At 41.6% G+C, this 26,079-nt stretch overlaps 3 protein-coding genes and 1 long non-coding RNA gene across 4 annotated transcripts in view; 3 read left to right on the top strand and 1 right to left on the bottom strand.

The window, feature by feature from the left end:
- The window catches only part of LOC141381669 (BEN domain-containing protein 5-like), a 495,902-nt gene that overhangs the window by 38,249 nt on the left and 431,574 nt on the right, over positions 1 to 26,079 (bottom strand). The window lies entirely within an intron of this gene.
- Positions 1,329 to 3,372, top strand: LOC100330683 (uncharacterized). The gene is made up of 4 exons (XM_068219953.2): positions 1,329 to 1,631; positions 2,537 to 2,663; positions 2,766 to 3,009; positions 3,117 to 3,372. Exons 1-4 carry the CDS (start codon positions 1,353 to 1,355, stop codon positions 3,370 to 3,372), a joined length of 906 nt encoding a protein of 301 aa, XP_068076054.1. The 5' UTR covers positions 1,329 to 1,352.
- Positions 3,314 to 4,956, top strand: LOC137490949 (uncharacterized). Its single transcript, XM_073946752.1, has 7 exons — positions 3,314 to 3,390; positions 3,495 to 3,672; positions 3,794 to 3,870; positions 3,971 to 4,151; positions 4,262 to 4,495; positions 4,620 to 4,791; positions 4,875 to 4,956. The coding sequence occupies exons 2-7, from the start codon at positions 3,507 to 3,509 to the stop codon at positions 4,954 to 4,956; spliced, it is 912 nt and encodes a 303-aa protein (XP_073802853.1). The 5' UTR covers positions 3,314 to 3,390; positions 3,495 to 3,506.
- Positions 9,817 to 11,020, top strand: LOC141381766 (uncharacterized). Its single transcript, XR_012402419.1, has 2 exons — positions 9,817 to 10,237; positions 10,376 to 11,020. It is a non-coding gene; the product is annotated as an uncharacterized lncRNA (long non-coding RNA).

Genomic DNA, 26,079 nt, shown 5'->3' with positions numbered 1-26,079 from the left:
AGGTTACCCCTTTTTTCAGATTTAATATAAGTCTTTTGCGTCTCTAGAATTTGTATATGAAGTTTCAAATCAATATAACCATCAGATTTTTCATTATACCCTTTACAAGATGCTGTTTTATACTGATTTCCAGCAGGGGGTGGTTTTGTCGTACTGTGCCTTTAAGCCAAGTTCTGCCCGCCCACTGTTTCTACATGCCTCCTCCCTCAGCTGCGTCAGACAACAGACAGACTTAAAGGAAGAAGGTCTCGCGTAGCGTTTGTGAGAAACTACAGTAAGAACTAACCTTTACTAATCAGTATTGTGAAGTTGCCTTGATAAGTCACACACAATATCGTTACAAAGTTAACGCGCGCGCACACACGCGCACACACACACACACACACACACAGATACACACGCAGGCAGGCAGGCAGACAGACAGAGCGCACTTAGCTTAGTTAAGGCTAACCTCAAGTACTGTGTGGATATCTGTTATGCTAATGTACAAAGTAAACCTGATTTAACTTCCACAAACCGGGATTGAAGCGTCTTCTTTTATAATTGTTCTGACACGCGGCTGTGCTGATGAAGTAAAGCTGAAGTAAAACGCTGTAATTAATTACACACATATTCTGTTTTAAAACACTTTAAACATGTGAAACTTACTCTTAATCACATTTGATGATGATTGCTGATCCTAGCGAACAGAACAGACCTTTTATTCCCGGTTGCTTTGCGTATGTCTGCCTGGTCTTGTTGACATATACACGCGACTACCGGAACATGTTAATGTGCGCAGCTGTCAATCAATTCGGTGGGCGGGGGGAATCGCACACCTACGTAATGGTGCGATCGATTTGAAAACAGCTCCAATTGGCCGACCCTTTTTTTGTAGTTAAATTGAAAAAAAAGGACTGGGTGTGTTCATATCACCACAGTATGACGGTCTATACACTATACCAACACACAGATCTGTCCAAACAGCTTGAAAAGTAGATTTTTTACCATAGGTGCCCTTTAAGTCATCCTTATTTATCTAGTGCTTTTACAATGTAAATTGTGTCAAAGCCACTTAACATAGAAGTTAAAGGGCACCTATTGTAAAAAATCTTCTTTTCAAGCTGTTTGGACAGATCTGTGTGTTGGTATAGTGTATAGACCATCATACTGGGGTGATATGAACACACCCAGTCCTTTTTTTTCAATTTAACTACAAAAAAAAGGGTCGGCCAATTGGAGCTGTTTTCAAATCGATCGCACCATTACGTAGGTGTGCGATTCCCCCCGCCCACCGAATTGATTGACAGCTGCGCGTATTAACATATCCTGCGTTTGCCGTTTCCGCCATTATCAGCGTGAACGTCGAAGCGATGCCACCGAGAGAACACCCTTGTGCTATTTTAGGATGTAAGGCTCAGCACAAGAGCCTTCACCGTCTTCCTGCAAATGAGCAACAGAGGCTTAAGTGGCTGAGTTTTATCTTTGAAGACAAGGTGCCTGAAAATGTACCAAAACTGTTGTATGTTTGCGCTAACCACTTTAGCGTAGACTGCCTCGAGAACGTGGGACAATACAACTCCGGATTCGCGAGTAAATTGTTTTTGAAAACTGGATCAGTTCCTACAATACGTGATCCTGTCTCACTTCAAGTAAGTATTACATTTTATGTACTTCTAGCCTTAGCATTCTAATTATGTTAAGCCGATGAATAGCATCTGCGGCTAAAGTAGCTTCGGATGTTTGTTTGCACGTGTTTACCTCTTATTGTGCTTTTCAAAAACAGTCTGAATACTCGAAGCTGCATATGGTAACGTTAGTGTGTACATGAAGGGGGTTTAGCCATTAGGAACAGAAACCGTAGAAAAATAGCAACATTGTAAAAAGCAGTACCACTGGCTTCAGCTAAAGTTTGTTGTTGTTAAATGTTTGTTGTACTGTAATCGTAAGCCGAAATGAATAGCATCTAAAAGTTAAAAGCCGCTAAAGTTGCTTCGGATGTTTGTTTGCACGTGTTCACTGCTATTATGCTTTTCTAAAACAATCTAAATAATCGAAGCTATAAGTGGTAGTAGTGTGTACAAGAAGGGCTTTTAGCCATTAGAAACAGAAACCATAGAAAAATATAAACATTGTAATAAAGCAGTAACCAGTACTGGCTACAGCTAAAGTTTGTTGTTTATGTGGGATGTTTGTTGTAATGTGTATACTGTAATGTTAAGCAGAAATGAATAGCATCTGCGGCTAAAGCTACTTCGGATGTTTGCGCGTTTACAGCTATTGTGCTTTTCTAAAACAGTCTAAATACTCGAAGCTTTAATTGTTAATGTGTCCATAAAGGGGTTTTAGCCATCAGAAACAGAAACGGTAGAAAAAATTAAACATTGTAATAAAGCATTACCACTGACTAAGTTACAGCTAAAGTTTGTTTTGTATGTGGGATGTTTGTTGAAATTTTTTCACTGTACTTGCACGTGGTCTGCAGTTGTTTACAATAAGATCGGTATGTTTTAATCAAATAAAGGTCATTTAAAAAAAATTATGTTTTCTTACAAAGGCCACGACGTCGACAAAGAGCAACAAGGTGGATGTTTGTTGCCAGACAGAACCATTTCACACATCTTTACACAGTGTTGGTACCCAGTTGTCTTTTAGGACGCTTCAGGCTAAACGCAGGAGTACAAGTAAGTTAAAATTTCTCAGTTTATTTTAAGTTGCTGCATTAGAAACGTGTTTTATTATCTTCATAAACGTGCAATGAGATTAATCATAAAATTACACTATAGGTGTCCAGACAACAGTATCCAGTTTTGAACTGACTGTACCATCAGCATCCTCTACTGCGTTTATGACTTCGACACCCCTCAAACCTTCACTAAAAAGACCTCGTCTGGAGCTGGAGGAGGAGAAGGAGGAAGAAGAAGAAGCCGAAGAGACTTTGACAGAGTCAAAAATTATAGCCCAAGACTCGGATGTGAGATTTGACCCTGCAGAGGAATGCACATCTGCAACTGAACCAACAGACTTGTCGTGAGTTTATGCATTATGTAAATTATTTGAAAGATTGTGTATTGTCATGATAACATTCATCATCATTTTTTTTTTTATTATGTACATGTGTATATTTATTTTTACAGAATCCAAGAATGCCCAGTTCATAACATTGCCAAGTTCATTGTCTATGAAACATGCCTCATGGAGCTCTTCAGTGACTGCCCAGTGTGTCAAAGGAGATGTGATGTAAAGTCACAAAGGCTTGGGACATTTCTGAGCGTACAGCAAGTCTGCCCACACTGCGAGTTTGTAAGAAAATGGAACAGTCAGCCAATTATTGGTAGTACTCCAGCTAGCAACCTGCATCTTTCTGCTGCAGTCTACTTGAGTGGTGCATAATTTTTTGTAGTTGAAAAGGTAATTATCTATCAAAATTTATCACATTTCTTTTAGAAACATAATATAAATTTTGTCACAGGGTGCATGCACATTGTACTAAAAATTCTCCTCTCTGTTGTCAGGTATTTGCTGCCATGAAACTACACATTTTTAAATATGATTCATTTAGTTGTCATGCAAGACTTTGCATTGAACCTGCTATTGTCCACAAGTGGAGAAATTGGCAGAGTGAAATGCTAGAACAGCTCAGTCGAAGAGAGAATGTGATTGTTGGAGGAGATAAGAGGGCTGACTCCCCAGGTATTTAGTCAAAAGATTTCATTTCTAATTCAATACAGTCTAATAAAAAAAAAAATATGAAATACATTACAATTATTCCAAAAATGTGTTTGAAATAATTATGTACGGTTTGTGTTTGAAGGTCACTCGGCCAAGTATGGGAGTTATACAATGATGGACCTTGCAACTAACACAGTGGTCGACCTAAAGTTAGTCCAGGTAATACAGAAAAGTGTTATGTGAACTAGCATAATTTTTTGGATGGAAAATGTGTGATTTTTTTTATATATATATTTTTTCCTTATTTAAAATTTTATAGAGTAATGAGGTGGGCGGCAGTTACCATATGGAAAAAGAAGGCCTAAAGAGAAGCCTAGACCTGTTGGATGCCCGCGGTGTTCGTCTGGAATGCATCATCACAGACCGACATCCTCAAATACAGAAATATCTCAGGGATCGAAATGTCACTCAGTTTTACGATGTGTGGCATATCGAGAAAGGTATGTAATGTAGCAGTTATTAATTTACTTAAGATTAAATTGCTATTTACAGTTCTTACATGTTTATTATTATTTTTGTGTTGATGTCTTTTTTTTTCTTTAATTTCCAGGAATTTCCAAAAAACTGGACCAGATATACCAGATAAAGGGGTGTGAGAAGTTGCGTAAATGGTTACGTAGCATCAAAAACCACATCTACTGGACTGCTGCATCATCCACAACAGGTCCTGAAAGAGTGGCAAAGTGGACCTCTATCTTAAACCATGTACATGAAGACCCCAATTTTCCGGCTTATCTGCATCCGCAACGGATAAGCAGAGACAAGAACAAATGGCTGTCGGCTGGTAAGTTGTATACAGACAAATAAAATATTCTTTGCGATTAAAACTAATTCAAAATAGAGCTTGTTTCATTGTTCAGATTTGTTTTTGATTTCGACTCTAATACCTTAAATTTTTGCTTGTTTAGCAACGATGCCATTCTACAAGCTGGAGAAAGTTCTCGCTAACAAGAGAATATTGAAGGATGTGGCCAAGCTAAGTCCTCACCACCAGACGTCAACTGTTGAAGCTTTCCACAGCGTCCTACTGCGGTTTGCACCCAAAAATGTGGTATTCCCATTTCTGGGGATGCTATGCAGGTAAAGCCAATGATCAGAAATTAATATTTACAATACCATACAGTCTTGTCATGGTACGTCATTTACATTTTTCTTTTTGTTAGGTTGTACTTGGCTGCTGTTGTAAATGAGGGCGATGCCAACCCTCTTGTGCACCACCAGAGGGAACCATCGCCAGAATTCTGATTCGACTCACGGACTCAAAATCCCATAAGCCCTGCTACCTGGCACTGATTACGGTCCAGGTGCAACTCATCAGCTCTCGTGTATATATACCACACTCACGCTCCGGTTCGTTGCGAAGTCTTGATTTGCCTGGCTGTCATTTCTGAGCGTTCTATACTCCCTGCTTCGGACTGATCTGTGTTTCTGACCCTGTGCTTGTTCTACGATTACGAAAGACATCTGCCTGCCCCTGATCTCCAGCCTGTTATTCCGACCAGTAAGATATCTGCCTGCCTTTGAACTTTTGCCTGTCCCACGTTCTGTCTCCTGGATTGCCCCTTTGTGTTTGTTTGTATGTGTGCTCTTAATAAAGCTTGCAAATGGATTCAACGCCTTCTGACTCATCACAACAGAAGACTTCGCCACTACAGAATCCAGCAGCATTAGCACAAGTCTCGACTGAACTTTCCGCTCAAGCCACTCAGTTAGCCACCCATCATCAACAACTCACCCATCTAACTTCTCTCACGGAGGAACTGGTGAGAGCTATGCAGCAACTCCGTCATCCGAATCCTGCAGTTACCCCGCCTGCTACCATGACAGCTTCTCAACCAACGCATGTCTCCAATGCCCCGGCTACCGTAAGTCCCCGATTAGCTTTTCCTGAAAAGTTTGATGGGTCACCTTCTCGCTGCAAAGGCTTCTTATTGCAATGCAAACTATTTGTTAACCAACAACCTGCATTATATCCCACTGATTCTAGTCGGGTGGCTTTTGTATGCAACCTGTTAACGGGGAAAGCGCTGGAATGGGCTACAGCGATATGGAAGGAGGAGGAATGTAACTATTCCACATTTGAAACTTTTCTCAAGCAATTTCGGGAAGTGTTCGAGCACCCAGCAGATGGGAGAAGTCCCGGTGAGCAGTTACTTTCTCTTACACAGGGGCGTAACACAGCTGCAGAATACGCTCTGTCATTTCGCACTCTCGCCGCTCAAACTAACTGGGTTGAGGATACACTGAAGACACTATTCAGACGGGGTCTGAATACCAATCTACAATCTGAATTGGCTTGCCGTGACGAAGGAAAGAAATTGAACGAACTCATTGAACTTACCATCCGTCTTGATCATCTGATTCGCAGCCGTAGAAATCCTCGCACACAGCTCCATGTTTCAAGTGACACGCCCCCTGATGAACCCATGCAACTGGGTTTCACCCGTCTCACCCATGAAGAAAGAATGCATCGATTGCAAAATCATCTATGCCTGTACTGCGGTCAATCAGGGCACAGGAAATCCACCTGCAGCGTACGACCTCAGACACCAGTTCAATCGGTGAGTCCTTCCCATGTTCCTGCACTTTTCAGTGTACTGATTCCTGTGATTATTAAATTTGATAAAAGAATGATTAATACTACGGCTCTTGTCGACTCTGGATCTGCCGGAAACTTTATATCTAAGAAATTTGCTTTATGTCACGAACTATCTCTCAGCTCCTATGATTCCTGTCTTGCAGTGGAAGCACTAGACGGTCGTCCTGTGGGTGAAGGACGCATCCGTATGATTACGAATAAGCTACAGTTACAAGTTGGCGTTCTACACATTGAAGAAATGCAGTTCTACATTATTGATTCAGTTAATCATCCACTGGTGTTGGGACTGCCCTGGTTAAGGCGACATGATCCTCATATCTCCTGGAGGGACGGACAGATATTGCAGTGGAGTGAGTCATGCATGAAACAGTGCATCCAGCCCATTCACAAAATTCCACTACGAACCACCAATGTGTTACCTGAACTCGTTGATGAACTAATCCCCATTGAGTACCATGACTTACATGAAGCTTTTAGCAAACAAAAAGCTACTCAACTTCCCCCACATCGACCAAGTGATTGTGCTATTGAGTTAATTCCAGGTTCAAGTCCTCCAACGGGTCGAATATTCCCTCTGTCACAACCTGAGCACAAGGCAATGTCTGAATATATCGACGAGGAATTGGCCAAGGGTTTCATCCGACCTTCCACATCTCCTGCTTCAGCTGGATTCTTCTTTGTAAAAAAGAAAGATGGCAGTTTACGTCCCTGTATTGATTACCGAGGGCTCAATGAAATCACCGTAAAATTCCGCTATCCATTACCCCTCGTACCTCCTGCCCTGGAACAATTAAGAAAGGCTAGATATTATACCAAGCTTGATCTTCGCAGTGCATATAACCTTGTCAGAATCCGTGCTGGTGACGAGTGGAAGACCGCGTTTTCCACCACTAGGGGGCACTATGAGTACACGGTAATGCCCTTCGGCCTGTCAAACTGTCCATCCGTGTTCCAATCTTTTATGAACGATGTCTTTCGGGATATGCTGGATCGCTGGGTCATCATTTACATCGACGACATCCTCATATATTCAAACACGATGAAGGAACATGTTGAACATGTACGTATGGTGTTGCAACGCATGATTCAACATCGTCTGTACGCCAAATTAGAGAAGTGTGAATTTCACCAGACACAGATCGCCTTTTTGGGTTACGTCATCAGTGCAGAAGGGATTACCATGGATGATACGAAGGTACAGGCAGTTCAACGATGGCCGTTACCCCAGAATCTCAAGGAGTTGCAGCGATTTCTAGGTTTTGCCAACTTCTATAGACGGTTTATCAGAGGCTTTAGTTCAATAGCCGCACCATTAACAGCCATGACCAAACGAAATTCCCACAAACTATCCTGGTCCTCTGAAGCACGCCAAGCATTTAACGATCTGAAGACTCAATTCACCACAGCTCCTATTCTCCGTCATCCCAACCCAGACCTACCTTTCATTGTGGAAGTGGATGCATCCAACACAGGAGTCGGTGCTGTGTTATCTCAACGTCAGGGTCAACCATCCAAAATGTATCCATGTGCCTTCTTCTCCCGTAAATTGACCAGCGCAGAACGAAACTATGATGTGGGAAATCGCGAATTACTGGCAATGAAATGGGCCCTGGAAGAATGGAGACACTGGCTGGAGGGGGCTAGTCAGCAATTCACCATATTAACTGACCACAAGAATCTGGAATATCTTCGCTCAGCCAAACGTCTAAATCCAAGACAAGCTCGTTGGGCTTTGTTCTTCACCAGATTCGACTTCATTGTCACCTATAGACCAGGGAGTAAAAATAGTAAGGCAGATGCACTATCCAGGCTATCAGAGGATAAAACCCCAATTAGTGATGAAACCATTATTCCTACGAACTTACTAGTGGCTCCAGTACAGTGGGACATACTTACCGAGATCCAAGAGGCCAACCGAGAAAACAACCCTCCAGTAGACTGTCCGAATCACCTGATTTTTGTACCCAATAACATACGTACCAGATTACTGACCCATATTCATGACACTCCCAGTTCGGGGCATCCAGGCATCACTGCAACTTTGGAGTTAGTCAAAACCCGTTTCTGGTGGCCGTCCCTCACGAAGGATGTAATTAATTATGTTCAGAAATGTAAAATTTGTCAAAGCACGAAGGCATCTCACCAAACCCCTGCTGGCCTGTTACAACCGCTACCGGTTCCGCAACGGCCCTGGTCCCATATAGCGGTGGACTTCATTACGGATCTCCCTGTTTCCCAGAACAACACAGTCATTCTCACGGTGGTTGATCGTTTCTCCAAGGCTTGTCGCCTAATACCGTTGCCCAAATTGCCCTCTGCCTTTGAAACCGCAGAAGCCCTGTGCAATCATGTATTTCGAATGTTTGGCTTACCTGATGACATCGTCTCAGACAGGGGATCCCAATTCACTTCCCGGGTATGGTCCGCTCTCTGTAAAAATCTAAATATTAATGTTAGTCTCACCTCAGGGTACCATCCTCAATCCAACGGCCAAACTGAACGTATGAATCAAGAAGTCATTCGATTTCTACGTTCCTACTGTCATCAGCAACAGCACGACTGGAGTCGCTATCTGATGTGGGCAGAATATGCACAAAATTCATTAATAAAGCCAGCCACGGGTATTACACCATTCAAATGTATTCTTGGCTACCAACCACCCCTGTTTCCATGGTCCGGAGAACCCACTGAGTTACCTGCTGTCACGGATTGGCTGCAGCGGAGTGAAGATGTCTGGAACCAGGCTCACAGACATCTCATGAGGGCAGTCAGGAGGAGAGAGATTCAGGCGAACCGTCACCGACGCCAGGGACCCACGTATCAACCGGGGCAGTGGGTGTGGTTGTCGACACGAGACCTTCGTCTGAGATTGCCCTGCCGCAAACTCAGTCCCAGGTATGTAGGGCCATTCAAAATTGTACGCCAGATTACTCCAGTGTCTTTTCGCTTAGCCTTGCCTAATCATTATCGTATTTCTCCTACTTTCCACATGTCATTACTCAAACCCGCTGGTGGTCCACGAGAGGAGGCGGTTGAGGAGGAATCGGAAACCAGGACCCCTCCACCTGTCATGATCGAGGGCGAGGAAGCTTACCTCGTTCGAGAAGTGCTGGACTCTCGACGTCGGGGTGGCGCCCTCCAATATCTGGTGGACTGGGAAGGGTACGGTCCAGAGGAACGGTCCTGGGTGAATGCTAGAGATATTCTAGACCCAACTCTCACGGAAGAGTTTCATCAAAGGTTCCCAGAGAAACCAGCCCCCCGACAGCGCGGTAGACCCCGGCGTCAGGTGCCTTCTCGCTTCAGGAGCCGCTCGCAGGAGGGGGGTTCTGTTGTAAATGAGGGCGATGCCAACCCTCTTGTGCACCACCAGAGGGAACCATCGCCAGAATTCTGATTCGACTCACGGACTCAAAATCCCATAAGCCCTGCTACCTGGCACTGATTACGGTCCAGGTGCAACTCATCAGCTCTCGTGTATATATACCACACTCACGCTCCGGTTCGTTGCGAAGTCTTGATTTGCCTGGCTGTCATTTCTGAGCGTTCTATACTCCCTGCTTCGGACTGATCTGTGTTTCTGACCCTGTGCTTGTTCTACGATTACGAAAGACATCTGCCTGCCCCTGATCTCCAGCCTGTTATTCCGACCAGTAAGATATCTGCCTGCCTTTGAACTTTTGCCTGTCCCACGTTCTGTCTCCTGGATTGCCCCTTTGTGTTTGTTTGTATGTGTGCTCTTAATAAAGCTTGCAAATGGATTCAACGCCTTCTGACTCATCACAACAGCTGCACTGCATTACAATGAAAATGCCGGGCGTCCCCAGGCCACATCAGCAACTGGTAAACCTATTTACAAGCTTGCCTTTCCAAAGGCAAAGAAAGGAGAGTATAGGGTCCGAAAAGAGAAGACGCAGCAAACTTTCGGTATGTATATAAATGTTTATAGTATTTTTAATAATTCAATAAATAAAAAAAATAATTGCACTTTACATTCACAATGACAACTCACTACTCCAAAATACAAAATTAAGTTACTAAAGAGATAACTGTTATATTGCACAGGTTATGTAAAAGAGCTGCTGGACCTCATCTTCAACCAAGTGTTTGTGGACCCATCACCCTATGTTGATGAAGTGTTGGGAATTCACATACCACCTGCTCTATCAGCCTGCGATCTACCTGAGATGGAGGAGGCTATCTCCAGCAGGGTGACCCGCTTCAATCAATAGCTATCCTAAAACCCACATAGCTGCCCTGCTCTTCAGGAAACTGTCTCCGAATCTTCAGCACCACACAGGCAGGAATCACAACACGGACTCTCCGCCCGAGGAAACCCCAACACCAGCTCGCAAAGCTCCGATAAGCCAAAAAGCGGCACTGTCTAACAGAGACATAATAATGAAACATTGTTTTAGAAATTGCACTACAATTTGAACTTGGGAGTTATCACATATACATTTTTATTTTTGATAAAATAACTAGCTTTAACAACATTTCAGAAGTAATATTTTGTTTATTCAACTGCCAATGTTTGATATGTTTATGTGTTTGTATATATACTGTACTTTCTAATGTTCATGGACAATTGTATTTCATTCAACAAAGTGACAACTTGGAGTTTATATTTTATATTTGCACAAGGATACATTTTATATTTGCCAATCACATTTTAATTTATACTTCAATATAAAGTTTTTATATGACTAAGGAATTGAAGCATCTTTTCTGAAGTGTTGATGTTTCTATGCCATACTGATTTTTATATATTTTAAGAGTTTATATATTAATGTTTAGTGAAATTAAAATTATTTTTCAATAAAAAGTACATGCATTACTCAGCCTTTTATGAAGTCATTCAAATTGTCATCTCAGAAATAGCAGCAACAAAAAAGGTACGTATTTCATTTTTATTGACATTGAGGTAAAGTTGGTTTTTATATTCAGATATTCGGACATTCTCCTTAATAGTATCATTTCTGTAAAGTATTCTTTGCAAATTCAAAATAGGGAAATCGTATTGGCAGCAAATGACAAAGTACAACATTGTTTACAGTCAAGTAGATAGTTTTAATATTGTTTACAAGTCATACTTGCATGCTAAATCCGATCGATTGTTTAAACTACCATGGTAAACAATACAGGGACTCCTGAATGTGCGGATATAAAACCAACTTTATCGCTATTTTATTGACTACACAGCGTTAATGTGCTTAAAAAGAAAGCGAGCATGCAGATCATGAACAAGGTAACCTGCTATTCTTTCTATTTATTTAAACTCACTTTTGCACTCCACGAAGTCGCAGGGGACCATAGTCTGCTTTGTATATATTCGATGCGTTTTGCAAGGAATAAATATTGAAGCAAACGGGATCCATTCCTGGATGCTCCGTCATGCACGAGGGTTGCAATTCCAGTTGATCCATTCGTCTTCTAACCTTATTACACGACACAGTTATGCTGTTTATTATCTCATTCGATGTCTTTAGAGCAGCAACGTAAACTGGAAATTTACCTGCGGTATCTCCCAGCAGCATACATTTTCAGCCTCAGTTGGCATTTTTTCACAATTGCCACACGAGCACCTGCCAATATTTGTCAACGTCAATATTCATGAATTACGAATAAATCATACCTATGCAAAATTTATCTTTGTAGATATCTTTATGTATTGTCTGTTTGACGTAACGCATGACGTTCGCGAACTTTATCAAACAAATTACGGATGGCGCATGCATAGTTACATAGCGGCTGAAAAAGTATACAACGACATAAAATATTTTGTATGTACCACTCTGACACATTCGGATTATAGATTCCTCAACAGTCGACTCTGCTTGATCTGTGTCCGAGTCTGTGTCAAATATGTAGGGTTGAATTGTGTTCCTCTCACTCATGATGACTCTTACTGTCTGCCTCTGTGACGCGGTGCACAAAGCAGACGCGCTCTTGGCTCCGCCCCCTTGTTACGTTGGGCGGGCAGTCAAAACTCATTATCATGTTAAACAACACACCCCAAAACAGCAACCCGTGTACACGCCTCTAAATTTACACTTTTTAACACAGCATAATAACAATATCTGAATTGCGTTTTGATCTGAACCTACATTGGCACACTCAGAAGAACCATAATATTACTATTAAATCTCAAAAAAGGGCTAAAATATGTGCCCTTTAATGTCTTAACAGGTAACTTTTATAGCGTTTGCTATCTCTAATGCGTAGAGATGGCAAATGTACATGCATCCTTTACTCAAGTAGAAGTACAGATACTCTGGTAAAAGTTGAACTACGGACTTGTCACGGTTGCAGGTTTGTGCGCTTTTCCGGAGTGTCTGTTTGATCACGTTGGTTTGTTTTTGTTCTCCTCGTGTATTTGTTTTGATCACGTGTGATGACGGCACTCAGCTGGCCTGATGAGCTCGCCAGCTGAGGCTCATATTCAGGTCTATATATGAGCCACGTTTTCTGTGTGTCTTTGTCAGTTCGTTATGTGTGCTTATGGTGTGCCATTCTGTCTGCGTAGGATCCGAGGACTATTTTCTGGACCCTGTTTTCCCGTCTGATTCCTGCCCGATCCCTCCTAGCACTAGCACCATTCCTTACTTGATTTTTGTTTGACTTTGTCAATAAATATTATTTTTGTTAACTCGCACTTGGATCCCTCTGAACTTTCATTATACGTGACAGAACGAACTGACCTTCACCATGGATCCAGCGAGTGCATCACAGATTTCAGAGTTCCTCACAAACAGCAATGCCCGGATCGATCGCCAAGATGAAGCGTTGGCCACCACCGCACAGGCTATCCAGGCCCTGGTTGAGCAGGTTTCACTGCTGACGACGCAGGTTCAACAGCTGGGTTCTGGAGCAGCTCAAGCGGCTCCTGCACCAGCCCCGGAGGTGGTACCTGCGCCAGTTATTGTTAACGCTAGCCGCGCTGCTGAGCCTCGCCTTCCTCCTCCGACCTGTTATGCTGGAGAGCCGCACTTGTGTCGGTCCTTCCTGGCCAAATGCTCCCTGTACATCACCCTGCAGCCATCCTTGTTTTCATCTGAGCAGTCCAAGGTGGCGTTCGTAATCACCCTCTTGTCTGGAAGAGCAGCCCAATGGGGTACCACAGCTTGGGAGAAGAAGCTTCCGTGTTGTTCATCCTTCGATCTTTTCTCCAAAGAACTCAAGAAGGTCTTTGATAGGGCGGCCTCAGGGAGAGAGGCCGCCCGAGTCCTTGCTGAGCTCCGCCAGGGGAATCGGAGCGTGGCGGACTATTCAATCGAGTTCCGCACGTTGGCTGCTGAAAGCGGTTGGAACGCGGAGGCTCAATGGGACATGTTTCTACATGGGCTTTCGGATCGGCTCCAGGATGAGATCTACTCTTTAGATCTGCCTAAGACGCTGGACGAATTAGTGGATCTGGCTATCCGGGTGGATTCCAGACTGCTCCGCCGTGAGAGTCGCTTGAGGCATGACAGATTTCCGGATCCTGTTCCTGAGCTTCCGGTCTCGGCGGTGGCGCCTGAGATGAGTAGCGCTGACCCGGAGCCCATGCAGCTGGGCAGATCCCGCTTATCCTTGCAGGAGAAGCGTCGTCGGAGAACTGAGGGACTCTGCCTTTACTGCGGGGGGGCGGGGCATCGGGTGGCTTCCTGTCCCGTAAAAGACAACACCCATCAGTAGGTAAGAGGTTACTGATGGGTGAAATCAGTTTGGACAAATCCTCTGCGGCGGCCACATTACTACCTGTCACCATAACATGGGGTTCCGGAAGTCAGAACACCCACGCCCTTGTCGATTCCGGGGCGGAGGGAAATTTCATAGACTCCAGTTTTGCTTTCAGTTTTAAACTTCCGGTTATAGCTCTGGCACAACCCATTGCAGTACGCGCACTCAGCGGACTTTCCCTTCCCACTATCACTCACTCCACTAAACCCATAAAACTGATCACGTCTGGAAATCATGTTGAAAACATTTCATTTTTTTTAACAGACTGTTCCAACACACCGGTGGTTTTAGGTCATCCTTGGTTAATTCTTCATAAGCCTCATATTAACTGGGGTCTTAATACTATATTTTCGTGGAGTGAGAACTGTCATCAGTCTTGTCTTTCGTCTGCTCGTTCTGCTGTTTCTTGTTCTGTGTTTCAGGAGGAGCGCATGGACCTGTCAAACGTGCCCAGTGAGTACCTCGACCTGAAGAGAGTGTTCAGTAAGTCTCGAGCTGCTTCTCTGCCTCCTCACCGTACCTATGACTGTGCTATAGATTTATTGCCAGGTACGTCTCCGCCCAAAGGCAAGTTATACTCTCTTTCTATTCCTGAGAGGGAGGCCATGGAGAAATATATTTCTGATTCTCTAGCGGCCAAGATCATACGGCCCTCTTCTTCACCGGCGGGGGCGGGGTTCTTTTTCGTGAAAAAGAAGGATGGGTCTCTTAGACCCTGCATTGACTATCGAGGGCTGAACAGCATCACGGTGAAGAATACGTATCCTTTGCCGCTGATGTCTTCAGCGTTCGAGCGTCTGCAGGGGGCTTCGTTTTTCACGAAATTAGATCTCCGTAACGCATATCATTTGGTTCGCATGAAGCAGGGTCATGAGTGGAAAACTGCGTTTTTGACCCCCAGGGGGCATTTTGAATATTGTGTTCTTCCGTTCGGGCTTTCTAATGCTCCTGCAGTTTTCCAAGCACTCGTAAATGACGTGTTGCGAGACATGATAGATCAGTTTATTTATGTCTACCTGGATGACATTCTGATTTTTTCTCGTTCTCTCCAGGAACATGTGCAGCACGTCAGGCGAGTGCTTCAGCGGCTGCTAGAGAATGGGCTTTTTGTCAAGGCGGAGAAATGCGTGTTTCATACACAGTCTGTTCCCTTTCTAGGACACATTGCGTCAGTCGAGGGGGTGCGCATGGATCCAGAGAAGGTTCAGGCTGTGGTAAATTGGCCAATTCCGGAGTCTCGTAAGGCCCTGCAGAGATTTCTGGGCTTCGCCAATTTTTACCGGCGTTTTATTCGCAATTTCAGCCAGCTCGCCGCCCCTCTGACGTCCTTGACCTCCTCCAAAACTCCCTTCAGGTGGTCGAGCGCAGCACAGGCTGCATTCTCCAATCTAAAGAGCCGCTTTGTTTCAGCTCCCATTTTAGTGACACCTGATCCCTCCCGGCAGTTTGTGGTGGAGGTTGACGCGTCAGAGGTGGGGGTGGGTGCTATCCTGTCCCAGCGCGCCGCCTCGGATGACAGAATTCATCCGTGCGCGTTTTTCTCTCACCGATTATCTCCCGCAGAACGAAACTACGACATAGGTAATAGGGAGTTGTTGGCTGTCAAACTCGCTTTGGAGGAGTGGCGTCATTGGTTGGAGGGTTCGGGGGTTCCCTTTATCGTTTGGACCGATCATAAGAACCTCGAATACATCAGGTCCACCAAACGACTCAGCTCCAGGCAGGCTCGGTGGGCATTATTTTTCGGACGTTTCGACTTTACCATCTCTTATCGACCGGGTTCCAAAAACATCAAGCCCGACGCGTTATCCCGTCTTTTTGATTCTTCCGAGCGCAATATGTCTCTTGAGCCCATCGTTCCCCAGAGGATTTGTATTTCTGCAGTGACATGGAAGATCGAGAGCAGGGTCCGCACAGCCCTGGACGGGGTAACGCCCCCGGTCGGATGCCCACCTAGTCGATTGTTTGTGCCGGAGGGGATTCGGTCTGACGTCATTCGATGGGGACATTCCTCCAAAGTGGCTTGTCATCCAGGGGTGAGTCGTACCTTATTCTTAGTTAAACAGCGATTCTGGTGGCCAGCTATGGCACGGGACATACGCGAGTTTGTTTTGGCCTGTTCTGTTTGTGCTGTTTCTAAGACTTCTAATCGCCCTCCCGCTGGACTCCTTCAGCCGCTGTCAGTGCCTTCGAGACCCTGGTCGCACATTTCGCTAGATTTCGTCACCGGTCTCCCGCCATCTGGTGGCAATACGGCTGTTTTGACCGTTGTGGACCGGTTCTCGAAGGCTACTCATTTTATTCCTCTGCCCAAATTACCCTCAGCCAGAGAGACAGCGGATGCTGTCATTAATCACGTCTTTCGCATTCATGGCCTCCCGACGGATGTGGTTTCTGACAGGGGACCCCAGTTTGTCTCTAAATTTTGGAGAGAATTCTGTCATTTATTGGGAGCGACTGTAAGTCTTTCTTCTGGTTTTCATCCTCAGAGTAACGGACAAACCGAAAGGGCCAACCAAGATCTCGAGCGCATGTTACGTTGTTTGGTTTCCCAGAATCCCTCCTCTTGGAGTCAGCAGCTCCCATGGGTGGAGTACGCACACAATTCATTACCAGTGTCGGCTATGGGCCTTTCTTCATTTCAGTGTAGCTTAGGTTACCAGCCACCAGCTTTTCCCAGTCTGGAACCCGAAGTCGCGGTTCCCTCCGCCCACGCCTTTGTCCAGAGGTGTCGACGCACTTGGAATAGGGCCAGACAGACCCTCCTCCAAGTGGGTGCGCGCACCAAGGCTAAAGCCGATCGCCACCGGTCGAAGCCTCCCGTTTACGTCGTCGGTCAAAAAGTGTGGCTTTCAACTAAGAATATTCCCTTGCGTTCCGTATGTAATAAACTTGCACCTAAATTTATTGGCCCATTCACTGTCATCAAGATCATTAGTCCGGTGGCAGTCCGCCTTAAACTTCCTCCAGCGTACAGGAGAATACATCCCGTGTTTCACGTTTCTAAATTAAAGCCCGTTTTTCATACGGCGATTAACCCGCCCACTCCGGTTCCCCCCCCGCCGCGTCTCGTAGATGGGGAGACCGTTTATTCGGTTAAGCGCATTCTGGACTCGAGACGGAGGGGGCGAGGATTTCAGTACTTGGTGGACTGGGAAGGTTACGGTGCGGAGGAGAGAACTTGGGTGCCTGCAAAGGACATATTGGATCACTCTCTTATCGATGATTACAATCGCCAGGTAAGCGCTTCTGGGAGCACCAGGAGGTGCTCTTGAGAGAGGGGTAATGTCACGGTTGCAGGTTTGTGCGCTTTTCCGGAGTGTCTGTTTGATCACGTTGGTTTGTTTTTGTTCTCCTCGTGTATTTGTTTTGATCACGTGTGATGACGGCACTCAGCTGGCCTGATGAGCTCGCCAGCTGAGGCTCATATTCAGGTCTATATATGAGCCACGTTTTCTGTGTGTCTTTGTCAGTTCGTTATGTGTGCTTATGGTGTGCCATTCTGTCTGTGTGCGTAGGATCCGAGGACTATTTTCTGGACCCTGTTTTCCCGTCTGATTCCTGCCCGATCCCTCCTAGCACTAGCACCATTCCTTACTTGATTTTTGTTTGACTTTGTCAATAAATATTATTTTTGTTAACTCGCACTTGGATCCCTCTGAACTTTCATTATACGTGACAGGACTAGACTTTTCTACTCAAGTAAAAGTAAATAAGTACAGCCTGAAATATGTACTTAAGTAAAAAGTATTCATTACTAATATCTGTTTTAGTTTCATGGTGGTAACTGCACCTCACAAAATGCATACATTTATACAAAATTACTTACATTTCAAATTTTTTTTTTTTGTAAAAAAAGTTGTTGCCAATTTTTAGCTGCAAAGTAGCCAAGCAACATCATCCTACAGGGCTTGAAATTGCGACTGTTTTGGTCGCATATGCGCCCAAAGTTTTATCTTTGCGACCTCAAAATGTATTTGGCAGCATTTATGCGAGTGCATAAAATTGTTGTTTTCACAGAAAAATGTTCACCACATGCGCGGAATTAGGAGGCATTCACGCAAGCATCTTTACACCTAAAAACACCAAACGCAGCACTAAAGAATAGTTTATAACAGTAAACACGTCAACTTGCTGCACTAAGCAAAGCCCGTCTTCAAGCTTTTTTTATTGACCCATTGCGCTAGAACAGAATGCGAATGGATTGGTTAATATCAGCTGTCAATCACTCAGTTCCGATGACAGGGAGCTACAGCTGCAAAAATGCAAAGGTCTGGATAAGAGAGAATGAAAACAACACTGATAGATTTAGTTTTAGAAACCATCTACAGTTACAAATCATGGCACATCTGATTAGTCATTATGTGGAGAATGTCAATCCAGCATTTACACTTTTCGAAGAGTGGATAAAAGACATCTAGTGGTCAAAGTCCGCTATGAAAATGATTATAGCTTTCACTGTAAAACTGGTGGGATGGAGTTTTTAGGTAACAGTGTTTGCCACTTAATCTACACATTTTAAGCACGAGATGTTCTAACGTGAAGTTTACTTGTTCTCCCTGTATTCGTGTGGGTTTCCTTCGGGTGCTCCGTTTTCCCCCACAGTCCAAAGACATGCAGTATAGGTGAATTGGGCAGGCTAAATTGTCCGTAGTGTATACGTGTGATTGGGTGTGTATGAATGTTTTCCAGAGATGGGTTGCAGCTGGAAGGGCATCTGCTGCGTAAAACAGATGCTGGATAAGTTGGCGACTCCGAATTAAAAAAGGGACTAAGCCGGAAAAAAATGAATGAATGTTCAACCGTTATTTAATCCTTTATTTAATAATCACAATGCTGTTAATCGTGCGACTGATACCGCAGTCACCATCGCTAAAGAGCATGCATTCACTGAGATGAAACTAATATTGCAGTTCATGAAAAGACCGTTATATATTAGGGTGACGTATGCAAATAATAAGTTATATGTCAATAGCATCTGTGCAGTATCAGACACCACCCATAAGAACAGCACAGTTATTATAGTTAATTCAGTTCATCTCATTCACGTCAAGCAGTGCATGCAGGGCCAGTGAGCGCATGCAGATTTTTGTTTATTTGTTAGTTGTGATTAGAGTGGTAATATATATTGGAATCTGTTAACATAAAACGTTTAGTAACGGTGCTCATATTTGTCGGTGGGTGCGACTAAATTTTGTCTGGTGCACCCAAATTTTTGAAGTTAGGAGCACCGGTGCTACCAAGAAAAAAAGCCCTGTGTATCATCAGCTGAACACAAAACACTATAGCTGTTAAGAACAGCAGCTGTCATACTTGTTTGTATACTCTTGAATATAATTCTGTAGGCCTATATATTTATAACTAATAAATGTCTTAAATTTAACACCTAATTTTTTTTCAAAACATATTTCAGTTTTTTTCTTTTGATAAAATAAAAAAGCTAAATGTATTTGACTACATATTTTTTGCATTATACTAAAGCTACGTCTGCTCCACAAAGCACATTAAAGCGAAAGTAACGAGCCTGATTTAAAAATGTAAGGAGTAGATTTGTATTCAAATGTAAGAAGTAAAAAAAAAATATTTCAGAAAACGTTAACAGTGGAGTATAATACTGACACTAGACATATCTACTTAAGTAAAGTAACAAAGTTTGTACTTCATTACTACCTATTTCTGCTAATGTGAAAAAATGTGATCTAAATATTATGAATTCATTTTGCATTCACGTGTATGCATTTGAGCATTTGGTAGTTTCTTTCATTAAAAATAAGTTTTGTATTTTTTTCTTACAGATTACAAGATCAAGTCATTAACATGAACCAAAAGGACAAACTTGTCAAAAGCAAAACTCACTTTCCCTTGGCTTTTCTTTCCCTTTTCATCACGGGTCATCACAGCAAAATGAACTAGCAATTACTGTGGTACATGCTTTTTTCACCAGATGCTCTCATATGCAGAATTGACCAGAGCACCCGAAGGAAACCCACGCAAACATGGGGTGAACATGCAAACTCCACACCTGGCACACCTGAGACTCGAACCAGTGACCTTCTTGCTTTGAGGCAACAGTGATGACCACGGAGCTACCATGTGGCCCCTTTTGTATTCACATTATATTAGTGACAGTTTTCCCCTCAAGGTATTTCAGTAAATAATTGTTGTGATTTTATATAATTGACAATAAATTGTTTGTATTTATATTTAAGTTTAAGAATAATTTTTGTTCACACTAATGCACAAATTTTATGGTGTGAAGTACACAAGAGAAAAGCCACAAGAGATTTTTACATGGGAACGCATGTTTCAATGCTCACCATCAAAATTCTAAATACAAACATTTTCCCATGTGATCACTTGTGAATACACATGTAGTTCACATGTGAATTCACACAAAAACGTTAAAATTCACAGGTTTTCCCATGTGATCTAATGTGGTTCACATGAAAATTCACACGAAATCGTTCCAAATACACACGTTTTCCCATGTGATCACATGTGAATTCACACAAAAGCATTCCAAATACACACGTTTTCCCATGTGATCACATGTGAATTCACACGAAAGCGTTCCAAATACACACGTTTTTCCATGTGATCACATGTAAATTCACACGAAAGCGTTCCAAATACACACATTTTCCCATGTGATCACATGTGAATTCACACGAAAGCGTTCCAAATACACATGTTTTCCCATGTGATCACATGTGGTTCACATAAAAATTCACACGAAATCGTTCCAAATACACACGTTTTCCCATGTGATCACATGTGAATTCACAAGAAAGCGTTTCAAATACACACGTTTTCCCATGTGATCACATGTAAATTCACACGAAAGCGTTCCAAATACACACGTTTTCCCATGTGATCACATGTGGTTCACATGAAAATTCACACAAAATCGTTCCAAATACACACGTTTTCCCATGTGATCACATGTGAATTCACACAAAAGCGTTCCAAATACACACGTTTTCCCATGTGATCACATGTGAATTCCCACGAAAGCGTTCCAAATACACACGTTTTCCCATGTGATTCACAAGAAAATTCACACGAAATTGTTCCAAATACACAAGTTTTCCCATGTGATCACATGTGGTTCACATGAAAATTCACACGAAGTCGTTCCAAATACACACGTTTTCCCATGTGATCACATGTGAATTCACACAAAAGCGTTCCAAATACACACGTTTTCCCATGTGATCACATGTGGTTCACATGAAAATTCACACGAAAGCGTTCCAAATACACGCGTTTTCCCATGTGATTCACATGAAAATTCACACGAAATCGTTCCAAATACACATGTTTTCCCATGTGATCACATGTGAATTCACACGAAAGCGTTCCAAATACACACATTTTCCCATGTGATCACATGTGAATTCACACGAAAGCGTTCCAAATACACATGTTTTCCCATGTGATCACATGTGGTTCACATAAAAATTCACACGAAATCGTTCCAAATACACACGTTTTCCCATGTGATCACATGTGAATTCACAAGAAAGCGTTTCAAATACACACGTTTTCCCATGTGATCACATGTAAATTCACACGAAAGCGTTCCAAATACACACGTTTTCCCATGTGATCACATGTGGTTCACATGAAAATTCACACGAAATCGTTCCAAATACACACGTTTTCCCATGTGATCACATGTGAATTCACACAAAAGCGTTCCAAATACACACGTTTTCCCATGTGATCACATGTGAATTCCCACGAAAGCGTTCCAAATACACACGTTTTCCCATGTGATCACATGTGAGTTCACACGAAAGCGTTCCAAATACACACGTTTTCCCATGTGATCACATGTGGTTCACATGAAAATTCACACGAAATCGTTCCAAATACACACGTTTTCCCATGTGATCACATGTGAATTCACACAAAAGCGTTCCAAATACACACGTTTTCCCATGTGATCACATGTGAATTCACACGAAAGCGTTCTAAATACACACGTTTTCCCATGTGATCACATGTGGTTCACATGAAAATTCACACGAAAGTGTTCCAAATACACGCGTTTTCCCATGTGATTCACATGAAAATTCACACGAAATTGTTCCAAATACACAAGTTTTCCCATGTGATCACATGTGGTTCACATGAAAATTCACACGAAGTCGTTACAAATACACACGTTTTCCCATGTGATCACATGTGAATTCACACAAAAGCGTTCCAAATACACACGTTTTCCCATGTGATCACATGTGAATTCACACGAAAGCGTTCCAAATACACACATTTTCCCATGTGATCACATGTGAATTCACACGAAAGCGTTCCAAATACACATGTTTTCCCATGTGATCACATGTGGTTCACATAAAAATTCACACGAAATCGTTCCAAATACACACATTTTCCCATGTGATCACATGTAAATTCACACGAAAGCGTTCCAAATACACACGTTTTCCCATGTGATCACATGTGGTTCACATGAAAATTCACACGAAATCGTTCCAAATACACACGTTTTCCCATGTGATCACATGTGAATTCACACAAAAGCGTTCCAAATACACACGTTTTCCCATGTGATCACATGTGAATTCCCACGAAAGCGTTCCAAATACACACGTTTTCCCATGTGATCACATGTGAGTTCACACGAAAGCGTTCCAAATACACACGTTTTCCCATGTGATCACATGTGGTTCACATGAAAATTCACACGAAAGTGTTCCAAATACACGCGTTTTCCCATGTGATTCACATGAAAATTCACACGAAATTGTTCCAAATACACAAGTTTTCCCATGTGATCACATGTGGTTCACATGAAAATTCACACGAAGTCGTTCCAAATACACACGTTTTCCCAAGTGATCACATGTGAATTCACACAAAAGCGTTCCAAATACACACGTTTTCCCATGTGATCACATGTGGTTCACATGAAAATTCACACGAAAGCGTTCCAAATACACGCGTTTTCCCATGTGATTCACATGAAAATTCACACGAAATCGTTCCAAATACACATGTTTTCCCATGTGATCACGTGGTTCACATGAAAATTCACACGAAGTCGTTCCAAATACACATGTGATCCCATGTGCATTTCACATGTGGTTTGTGTGTTTCACATGTAAAATTTCACATGTGCAATTTCACATGCACATGTGAATTTCACATGTGAAACTCATGTGAAATTTCTGTAAGGGAATTTCCTCCCAATTTCTGTTTCATGGAAAGAAGTTTTTTTTTTCCCTGAACATAATAGTTTTAATATCTCATTTCTAATAACGGATTTCTTTTATCTTTGCTATGATGACAGTACATAATATTTCACTAGGTATTTTTTAAAAACAAGCATTCAGATTAAAGTGCAGTTCAAAGGCTTAATTAGGGTAATAAGGCAAGTCATTGTATAACAGTAGTTTCTTCTGCAGACAATCAAAAATATTTATTCCTTAAGGGGGCTAATAATATTGACCTTAAATTAAATATTTTAACCTGCTTTTATTCTAGCTAAAATAAAACAAATAAGCCTAGAAGAAAAAATATTATAGGAAATACTGTTAAAATTCCTTGCTCTGTTAAACATAATTTGGGAAATATTTATATAAAAAAAAAATTCTCAGGAGCACTAATAATTTTGACTTTAACTGATAATCGTTTTAAATAATCGTGATTACAATTATGACCAAAATAATCGTGATTATGATTTTTCCCAAAATCGAGCAGCCCTACTATTATATATGTATTTTTAAGTACCAAATATATATATATATAATCAAAACATATGCTTAAAATTCCAACATAATAATAAAAATAATTAAAATAAATAACTTTAAATAATTATTTAAATTTTGCTTACTCACGCAATGTGCTTGTCAACGTGTCGTAAAGGCAAAATCAAAACAAAATCGGCAGAGAAACGTAAATGCAGTGATTCTTCAGAGGCGAAGAAAAAGATTAAACAGTATGGCAAAGCCTACCTAAATTTTGGTTTTATTGAAGGCCAAGACAAGTTAAAACTGATTAATTTATATATATATATATATATATAGTACATATGTGTGTGCGTGAGTGTGTATTTTAATGGTGGGGGGGACAGAATACAGACAATATGTATGATATAACAGAAGTAAAATAACTAATTGTTTTTTAATTTTAAATGTTTTCCAAATTATTTTTTATACAGCTATCAATGGAAAGTCTGTAGTTTAATAAAAAAAATGTATTATTACATTTTTACCTTTGAAAAATAAATTTGGCATCTCAATTGCCTTATTGTTTTCACTGAAAAAACAAATTAACTTAAAAAGTACAAATCAACTTACATTTTTATTCATTAAGTCCACACAACAAGAACACCATTCAACATTCATTTATGTAAAATTTCATTTCCTTTCCATAAACCTGTAAGAAAATGACAGTGTGACGGGGTGGTATCTGCTGTGACAGGGTTGTTCACTGTGGCAAGGTGGTAAGGACAATGTATTTTAAAAGTAATTCAACCAGTGTAAACCTTTAAACACGGTCATTTGTGAAATTATATATATATATATATATATATATATATATATATATATATATATATATATATATATAGTTTTGATTTTGAGGTATGTAAAATTAGACCATTGAGGTAAGATGGACCACCTTGGCTGGATCAGTTGGCATTTCTGAGTGGTTTTTGCATGTTCTTCCCGTGTTGGTGTGGGTTTTCTCCGGTTTCCCCTACAAGTCTAAACACATGTGGTATAGGTGAATTAGTTAAGCTAAATTGTCCTTAATGTATGTGTGTGAACGAGTATGGGAGTTTTCCATGATGGAAGGGCTTCCGCTGCGTAAAACATATGCTGGATAAGTTGGTGGTTCATTCTGCTGTGGTAACCCAAGAATAATAATAGGACTAAGCCAAAAAAGAATGAATGCTGAGCACTGTATGTCCAATAATGTTTAATTTGAACTGTGTGCTACTCTTTATGGAAGCAGATCTGTCTGCAATTATGTTATAAGATGTGAAATTTTTAATTATAAACAGACAGATTATGAATGTTTGAGTGAAGGATAATGAGTGAATGACTAAAAATGAGTGTGTGAAAGATAAAGTAATGAAGTGTGTGAGAGACCAAACAGGGTTAAATGACTAAATTAATTGATTAGCCCTAAAGAATCTTTGATTTCATACATCTTCACATTCAAATAGTGTGCAGAACCACGCCATCACATCCCTTACCACCCCATCACAACAAAAAATGTGACAGGGTGGTAAAGTGCATCCAAAAACGGCTGCAAATATCCCATGTGGTCAAGTTGCTCACCTACCATACCTTCATTCAATCTGAAAATTTACTCTTCTTTGCTCTATAAATGTAAAAAAAAAAAGTTTACCCTATCTATTTTGCGTAACGGAGTGATTGGGTTGAGCTTGACAGACCCTGTCTAACAAGAAAAAAAACAAAAAGAAAGAAATGTAAATTAATTTCTGTAATTCCATGCTTTTAGTCTCGGAGGGCGCAGGGTCCATATGATGTCAATTCTGTTTTTGTGATGTCATTTAATACAAAAGTATACAGATATACAGATGAAACAAGTTAGTGTGATGGGGTGGTAAGTCAAACGGGGTGTAAAGTTAAACACATATCAGGAATTTTACAAAAAAATATAAAATATAAATTAAATATATATTATGGAAATAGAAACAAACATAAACCTCAAAACAATAAAACTTAGGAGGGAAAAAGTCATTTATTTGGGGATATTTTAGGTGCAAATTCAATGCTGATCAGCACAGACATGTGAAATCTGTTATGTAATCATAAAAAAGTATATAAAAAAGAATATTACACTTTAACAATTATCATTTATAATGTATCATGCTAGCAGGAAGCCTTGAATTAATTACTTTAAGCTTTGGAAAAACAATTTAGGACATTTTTGTGCTTCATGCAGCTCATCAAATGTTACAGACACAAATGGCACCCGTTTGACCCATAAATGTTTAGAGTAAAGCTTTTAAATCAACTCCAAATACTGAATATATTTGTGTCTATGTA

The sequence above is a fragment of the Danio rerio genome, chromosome 4 (assembly GCF_049306965.1).
Source record: "Danio rerio strain Tuebingen ecotype United States chromosome 4, GRCz12tu, whole genome shotgun sequence".
Taxonomy (NCBI): Eukaryota; Metazoa; Chordata; class Actinopteri; order Cypriniformes; family Danionidae; genus Danio; species Danio rerio.
Note: the sequence above shows the minus strand (reverse complement) of the source record. Positions and strands in the feature narration are given on the sequence as shown.